This window comes from Pieris brassicae, chromosome 2 (genome assembly GCF_905147105.1).
Source record: "Pieris brassicae chromosome 2, ilPieBrab1.1, whole genome shotgun sequence".
NCBI classification, from domain to species: Eukaryota; Metazoa; Arthropoda; class Insecta; order Lepidoptera; family Pieridae; genus Pieris; species Pieris brassicae.
Genome location: NC_059666.1, coordinates 15,089,025 through 15,097,765, shown reverse-complemented (window position 1 = coordinate 15,097,765; position 8,741 = coordinate 15,089,025). Strand labels below are relative to the sequence as shown.

Sequence of the window (8,741 nt, the reverse complement as noted above, 5' to 3'; positions counted from 1 at the left end):
CATATTAGTTACTTCTTTAACCGCAGGACCTTTTAAAGGAATACATGTTTATCAATTATTAATACCTTAATAAATAGTGACTGACAAAATATAACGTTCCTTGTTATGGAACATCAGCCAAAATTAAATCTAAATTCAAAAGTTCTCAAACAATTTTGCCATATGAAGTTTGGCATATTTGACAGCTCTCAAGACGAGATTGTGATTTAAGATACGAAATACAAATTACCTTAAGATTATTAAGGTAGATTTTTTTTTATTTGCTGCAGTTGTTGCTGTCGAATATAAGGTTTAGTTACGAAGTCATAAAATAGTTTTGTATATATTACATATTATATTATGCAATTGTCATCATGCTATATATATATATATAAATAATATTTATTGAATGTTGTATATTTAGTCTTTTCCATGCTGGCAACTTTACATGAAGATTTTTATGATGCTAAGACATATGGCAACACGATTTCAAAATGTCCGACGACAATTGTCAAAGCAATGCTGTAGAAACCCCGTGTGCGAAAAAAATTAAAATAGACGATCAAAATGGCAATGGAGAAAATGAAAATCAAATAGATCTTAAAAAATTTATTCCTACTAAAATTTTAAACAACAATACAAGTAAGAAAATAGTTAGTGTGTTAGGAAATTTCAAAGATAAAAGTGGTGTAGGCATTGTGATTTTAGAAAAAAAAGCTTTCAAAGAGCAAGATTTAAGTAGCGAAGGCTATTTTTCTTGTGATACAAAGGTACACCCTTTCTTCCAGAACGACATTTACGGAAACTTTGAATGTTACCCGATATCATCAGTGAATGGTAAGTGTACTTTCGAATTTCAAGGTTTACATCATAAGTTACATTTTCGTCAGCATGAGTAATTTATCAGGATACCCACGACTTTGTTCTATGCATACCTAATTACTTTACTACGCCAGAGATAATGATGGCAAAGGTCTAAGATTTGATAAGTCAATTTAACAACTAACTACTTGCAACCTTGATCATGAACAGACTTATCTACAATATGGTTTACTTTGTTGTGTTGGCATTCAATTGTCTGTGATGTAAGGAGTCATATCGTGGTCTTATGATAATTGTGATAAATTTATTAAAGTTTAATGATCAAATTATTGTTCACTAATCAATTTTACAGGTGTAAAAACAACAACTATCTACCCTGCCACAGAGAAGCATATATCGAAGTACACTAAACAAGAAGTACATTTAATTTTAGAAACACCAGCATGCTATAATACCTTGACCCTTCCACATTTACAAAAGGAGCAGTTTACTTTACAGGTATTATTTTTAATTTATAAGCATATATTTGATTTACAGGTTATCACTCCCAATTCACTGATGTTATGTTATTAACAAATATTTAAGAGTTTTTTTCTGCTGCCAGGTGCAGCATTATTAGAAACCTATAACTTTCATTATATTTGTTTGTTATCATGTCACACAAATTCTACATGTCAAGGAACACTTTAAGAATCAATATAATCATAGTGTAATTTAATAAATTAATTTTACATTGGTATATTTGTAACTATTATTTTTTCATTACAGTGGGTATACAACATCTTAGAAGGAAAAAGTGAACAAGACAGAATTGTGTATAATAATACATGTGAAACCAATGGTTTTGTACTAGTTCCTGATTTAAAGTGGGACGGACTGACTAAAGAGACCTTGTACCTGTTGGCTATTGTAAGACAAAGGGGCATCAAGTCAATCAGAGAATTGGATGACAGGCATTTACCACTGTTAAAAAATATCAGAGACGAAGGAAAGGTAAAGAAACACTTTCAGCTATAGAGTCCTAATTATTTATCTGATGTAAGGTGCTAAACCTGCTGCACTTCTTCTCGAACAATTATTCAGAACATTGTACATTGTATTTTATCAATAAAAATAATATTTGTTATTTTATTTTTAGAAAGCGATATTAGACAAGTACAACCTTCCAAGCAGCCAGTTACGGATTTATCTTCATTACCAGCCATCATTCTACCATTTACACATACATTTTACTTATATACAACACGAAGCACCTGGTATTTATGCAGAAAAATCTCATTTACTTGATACAGTCATCAATAACATTGAAATTATGAATGATTATTACAAAAAAGTCACTTTACCATTCACAATTCGTGAAATGGATACCTTATTTAACATTTATGAAACAAATGGTTATGTCAAGAAGATAAAGGCAGATGTAATTGACAAGTAATCGTAAATTAGTATAAGTGAAAATGTTAGTTAAAAATATTTTTGTTGAAATCAGATCTCGCTTGAGAAGTTGTAATGTTTATATAACAACAAATATTGATTTTAGTAAAAATTGTAATTTGAAAATAAGTATTCGGTCTAATTGTATTATATTGAATTATTATAGTGACGGCTTTAAAAGAAGTAACAGCTTATCCTCTATTGAAAGTTTGTCTGACTACTCTGATGAAGAAAGTGATGTGACCTGTTGCATTCCTATAGAGGAATTCTGCTATATCATACCGAATTCAATGTCATGTCTCAAAGTAGATAAAAATACCATATCATTCAGAATTTTGACAGAACCAAAGAATGGTGGTGGATTCTATTCTGAATTTCTGCCAACAGACACCATTGATAATAAGCCAAAAGTCAATAACATGAATATTAATTTGAAAGCTAATGAAGATATTCAAATTGTATGTGCAAATTGCTCCAATATGATATCTAATAATTTTGTGAAGTTTGACAGGATATTAGAGTTGCCTACATCAAATCTGGACATGTCTGAATGGTTTTGTCACAATCACAGTCATGGAAACACATCCGAGACAATTGTATTGCAACCTCAAAAGCTAGATTTCTTACATAGGTTAACATTTTTTGTCATAAATAATAATCTATTGACAGACAAAGCAAATAAATTTAATCTACAACGCGAAATATATCATTGTAATCGATGCCTTGCTTGGCTTGGCATAAAGAAGAAAGACACTGTACAACTGTATAATTCAGAAGTGAAAATATCACATAATAATGAGGAGACCTATGCATTTACTCATAAAAATAGTACAGATAATATTAGTATAGATGATTTTATATACACAATTGAAAATATGATGAATGAATTTAACCTTGGCTTACAGTACACAATAATGTATAAGATTGTTTTAGAATGCTTAATTTCTGCTTCAAACAAGCAATATGTGCTGCTTTGGATAATGGATAAAGAGCTGCAAGTGCTAAGAAACACTGATGATTTGATTTTAAATGAGAAAATTAAATTACAGTCAACTATACTTACAAAGGTTCTGTACAAGATTGAGTCTTCTTTAAACACTGAAGTTGAAGCTTGGTTAGCTGATCCAAGTGTGATTTCAACAGACATATCGAAAAGTATGTTTACAAGAGGTGTTGCTCATTTGGAAAAAATGTCACTCAAGGTCCCAGAAATGTTTCGCTATACAAATGGGTATTGTGTCAGCTACTTGAAAGTGTAATAAAATTAATTCTATTGTAATTTGTTTTATTCTGTATGTATTGTTAAAATCAATATGAATTATTAATTCTTTGTCTGTTAAATTTTTATTCTTAAGCTACAGTATATATATATATATATATATATATCTATATATAATTAATTCTCATATCACAATGTTCGTTCCCATACTCCTCCGAAACGGCTCGACCGATGCTTTGAATTTTTTTATGCATATTCAGTAAGTTTGAGAATCGGCTACTATCTGTCTTTCAAACCCCTAAGTGATATGGGGTGTCAACCTCAAAAACATATTTTTTAGTCAATTTTTTATGTTACAGGATACAAAAATGCATACAACCCTTAGTTGTCACCCCTCTACGATCAACCCCTATTTTTATTATAGTAGGTAGGTTATTTTTATTGAACTAAAAAATGTTTCCTGGAAATAATATACATGGCAAAACGACGTTTGCCGGGTCAGCTAGTTTATTTATAAAACACGATTACAGCGAACGATCAAGTGAGCCTCCTAGCCGTTTGCTTAATTATAAGATTTTCTATCGATACGTTATATGGTGATGTTTTAGTACAAGAACAAGTTACCTGTAATTGCATCATTTATGAATGTATAAAAAGTAGAAAATCCAACACAATATATTACTTTGGATCACGCAGCACATGCTGGTATTTAATGTTGAAAGCTTTGATTGTCATAAATCTAATCTTGTAAATGTTATTTCACGTTTTCGTACAGACCATCTTAATCCGGAAGAAAAAGTAAGTTAAATATTATTTGTTCTCATAATGCAGACTTATTGTGCACTGAAGGCAAACCACTTATCTTCACGAATAAAATTAAACATAGTATTAAAATTACTGACAAGGTGCCAATTATATGAAAAGTTACCGCTATTTCTACTAAAAAAAAATGAAAAATTATTTAAAAGATAGAGACTCAAATTTTATTGTACAGAATTCTACTCGAAATTGTATTTGTAAACTGCCACTGAAATTAACGTTTCCTTGGTATAGTAGGTTATTGCCGAAAATTCATTCTTGAATTTGTTTGAATAACGAAACGAATGACGCATTGTTTGAAAAAAAGGTTATACCTAAACAACTTTTAATGATTCTAATTATATTCTTTGAGAAATGTAAATTATTATTGGTTAGTGATCCTATTTTATATACGAGGTATACTGATTTTAATTAAGGTTTTTTTCTTACGAATAATACATCGAATTTCGCTATTGGTGCAGTACTTTCTCGAGGGACTATTTACTATAGGTAGGCATATAGCATATGCATGAAGAACACTATTCGAGTGAAATTAATTACAGTTCCATCAAAAAGAATTTTAATAGTAGGTGTGGGCTAATAAATATTTTAGACCGAGTTATGATGAGAGATATGGTACGACTTTAAGTGTTTCAAACTCTTATATTCTGTATCCATCATGGTATTACTACGTTAACTGTAGTTACGGATTAAGGTCCAGAATTCTGTAATCAAATATTTTTAGAATTCGTTAGTCTTAATAAAATTCTTCAGCATAGTTTTAGCTCGTTCACCGGATGATGGTGGAATTGTTGAAAGATTTCATTCTGCTATCCTTGAACATTTAAGGATGTTTAATATAAACAAACTGAATTCATATTTATTTATTATTACATTTATCTAAGACCTCATTACAGGCGTTTTTGACCCTATGAACCCTATAGACATTGATTTAAGTGAAAATTTACTTCTAGAATATTCTTAAAACCAGAGGAAACGAATGTCTCAAGTATATGATTTAATAAATAAGTCGGATCTACATCAAAAACGCAATGGGCTGAAAATAGGAATAAAAATCGTTATCCTACAAAGAATATTGTCCTGACGACCAGTGTTTATTCGTAATCTACAAAAATTTGCACCACATTTTATATATTAATCATTATGCAATTTAGTAATAAGTCATTATCTTAATTATGTTTATACTTCATGTAGGACATTTGCAAACCAAACTTATATATAGACCAGCTTTCTTACTATTCATCGTAATAAAAGAGTACTCTTTCCACGTCCTTGGAACGAATTTAGATTACACTGATGCTGCACTGATTATATATGAGAATGCCATTAAGTGATTACAAAGCGATGTAAATTTACAAGTCAGAAATAAATATTAAATAATTATTAGATATACATATTGAATCAGGAATCAATTAATAAATGTAAAATTAATTTTATAAAAAGGTAATCTAGAAGATTTAATTGAGTATAGTCATCTGTTTTCTCATTTCGTCATCATTATTTTATCAGATAATATACAAAATTTACCTGCGGAGTTATTTAGCTTGGGAATCGAGCACTCTTTAATTGATTTAGATGAAATTATGAATATATTCAATAAGTTAGGGATTTTATATTCAAAAGATGAAATCCTTGAAATTGATTTTAGGATTTTTTTAAATATGTATGTTTTTTTATAACTTAAATTTGGATATTTATTTAGCGAGGCAATTAGTAATATTAATAAAGGTCACAATGATATAATCCCATACCAATATGACATTTATAAATCAGCTGATGTTCCTAATAAGCACCATAAAGTCCTTATTCCCATCTCTTTGGCAATTTCTAGAAAATACTCTCGATACATATAGACAAAGTCTGAAGGTGAATTTATTATTTCTTTGCAACTCGAAGCCCGTTTATAAGAGGAAAAATAAGACTGATTGTATCCAGCAGCTAATACTCAAACAGGAGCTCAACCAGTCCTGTCCCTTCTTCAGTGGTTCTACAAAATCAACCAATTGATGATAATCATTACACAATGAGTTTTCCGATTTTAACGAAAGTTCAATCATCCAGCAGCCACGCCACTTAACTGTTACCTCAAAGCACCACTACTAATGTGAATACTAGTGTAAGTCACATTTTCAACTTAATACTTCTACAAATCAAATCCAAGTATATTTAGAAGCCAATATTAAAAATGGCCTCCGCAGACCCCAACGCTTTTCAGTCTTAACACGAAGATGTCTATGCATTCTACAGTATATTTAAATTAATCTAAGGATATAAGTTTATGGTATAGGTACTACCTCTAAATGAAGTATTGATAGTAACAATTATATTAATTAGCAACGAAACGAATAAACGACTGGGAATGAAACTTGACACAAAAAGACATCCTAGAAAGTAACAAGTTCCTGAAAGCCTCAGTCATAAAAGTTACGTAGGCGTATATCTGCAGCCTAGCGTAATATTAATTGCAATTTTTATTTTTATTAAATTTTAAACATTTGGGTATTTTGTAAGTATTACATTTAAATCTTTATATTCTAACATATAGGAGTTACTATAATAAAGTAGTAAATAAAAAGTAACACCGAATTTAAGGATACAAAAATAACATGTAAAAGATTGGAATGGCAATGGACGGGACAGCAGGTAAGGTGTTGGGAGGATGACAACCTATATTCTACACAATAACAAAGGACATCTATATTAATTGCAATAATAGTAATCAATGTTTAAATAATTTATTTGTTCTAACCTACTGTTCTAACTTACTATCAGCTTTAATTGTGGTACTATTTAAGATTCACTTATGTTAATAGATGTGGACAGAAAATATTCTTATATACAAACATGGTGTATTTTGTATTTATTGATAAATATTGTAATAAGGACAACAGTGTCTGATGCAAATATATATTAATTATTCCAAGGAAAATCTAGGTTGTCCAAAGAGTTTAACATATTTAATTAAAGAGGCATGAAATAAGACAATGTTTATTTAACAAAATATACCTACACCAACAATAATACAATAAAATATTATTTATTCACAATACCATCTTTTCATAGTTACAGCATTTCATAGGCACGGCTTGGACAGTCTCTTATATGAGCAATTGAATAAACAATTACCGAGTAGTTGAAATACCAAAATAAACCAAAAAATATGGCAAATATTACATCTGTAACACTTTAAGGAAATTAATTTTCAAGTTTCCATGAGTTTCTCTAGAGAACACAGTAAGAGGAAGTGATAATATAAGCTAATGGGTAAACAGCTAATATAACTAAAAATAGGCCAATTATAATGTTATGTTGAATCATAGTACAATATATCTTACCTTATAACTTGGTATAGATGTTTCTCCAACAGTATTTCATTAATTATTTATATATAATGTAATGTTATAGTATTAACCACTGCCTTTTGCTACACTCTCATCAGTTTTGTTCTCGAATGATACCTAATTTTATAGTTTTGATGAACACAATGTATTTACTATTACATATTATACTGACTATGTACTGGAATAACTTTGTGACTGATTGTCTTCCAATACTAAGGCTTACAAAGCCATGTGAATGACCATAATAATAATAATATACTTCTTTCTATTTTCAAAAGGATACGTATTACAACCCTTTCCCATGGCTCCACCATATACAGCTCAATCGACACTAAATACCTTAAATACCAGTGGCTTATAAATTCTCGGGCACTTTTGACTAGATCCATTTTTATTATGATTTTTTTATTTGGTATCGCTGGACAAGTCTACTTCTAAGCGTGTTCAGTTATACACTGAAAAAATATGACGTAAGCCGTGTTTTATTAAATATTATCCCTATATTACTCTTATCCTGTTGTATACGCGTATAATTTTATGACTAATTTGGTAACGTATTTTATAAAATAAATAAGGAAATATCTAAAGCTTGTTCATTTTCAATTAACTCGATTTCCATTTCAGCAACTTTAAATAAATGACGTACCGGTTCTTATGGCTGACGTCTGAAGTCAAAACAGCAATGTTTTTATTATAGTCTGTAGATCCTGTGTGGGTGGTATATATCCTAAGCAAAGTGGCTTATTTAAATCACTAGGATAGCCTCGCGGTTTACTCGCGTAGATACCGATCTCGTGGTAGTCTAAAGTCTACTAAGTTGGACTATAGATATAAAAGTTTTGTTTTACTTAGTTTTTAATTACCTATTTAATTATTTGCTCATCATTACACTTACCTTCATAATCTAATACAGATTTTACTTTACAACGAATATATTTCTTATACATTTTAAATTCGTAACATCGTTTAGGTAGAATATCCGACACCAGTAAATTTAAAAATACTCTACAGGTATTGAAAAATTATTGATTTTAAGTAGGCTTGACGATTAAAAACTTTCCTCTATACTATTAGAGAAGAAATTAATTACACAACATTTGACGTAGTTTTGTTTTGTGGGGGCAAAA

General features: G+C 29.8%; 3 protein-coding genes across 4 annotated transcripts; 2 read left to right on the top strand and 1 right to left on the bottom strand.

Annotated features, from left to right (window-relative positions):
• Positions 1 to 467: 467 nt before the first annotated feature.
• On the top strand, positions 468 to 2,236 carry LOC123720445 (m7GpppX diphosphatase). The gene is made up of 4 exons (XM_045677048.1): positions 468 to 816; positions 1,154 to 1,299; positions 1,570 to 1,794; positions 1,940 to 2,236. Exons 1-4 carry the CDS (start codon positions 474 to 476, stop codon positions 2,234 to 2,236), a joined length of 1,011 nt encoding a protein of 336 aa, XP_045533004.1. The 5' UTR covers positions 468 to 473.
• Positions 2,237 to 2,258: 22 nt separating this feature from the next.
• On the top strand, positions 2,259 to 3,514 carry LOC123720444. The gene has a single exon (XM_045677046.1). It carries the CDS (start codon positions 2,259 to 2,261, stop codon positions 3,492 to 3,494), a length of 1,236 nt encoding a protein of 411 aa, XP_045533002.1. The 3' UTR covers positions 3,495 to 3,514.
• Positions 3,515 to 6,986: 3,472 nt separating this feature from the next.
• Positions 6,987 to 8,306, bottom strand: LOC123720104. 2 transcript variants are annotated; one of them, XM_045676598.1, is made up of 3 exons: positions 8,261 to 8,306; positions 7,898 to 8,069; positions 6,987 to 7,449 (listed from the first exon to the last, which is right to left on the bottom strand). In XM_045676598.1, the coding sequence occupies exons 2-3, from the start codon at positions 8,001 to 8,003 to the stop codon at positions 7,337 to 7,339; spliced, it is 219 nt and encodes a 72-aa protein (XP_045532554.1). In that variant the 5' UTR covers positions 8,004 to 8,069; positions 8,261 to 8,306; the 3' UTR covers positions 6,987 to 7,336. The 2 variants fall into 2 exon arrangements, with proteins under 2 accessions (XP_045532554.1, XP_045532553.1); XM_045676597.1 differs by lacking the exon at positions 8,261 to 8,306 and having other exon boundaries at positions 7,898 to 8,253.
• Positions 8,307 to 8,741: the final 435 nt, after the last annotated feature.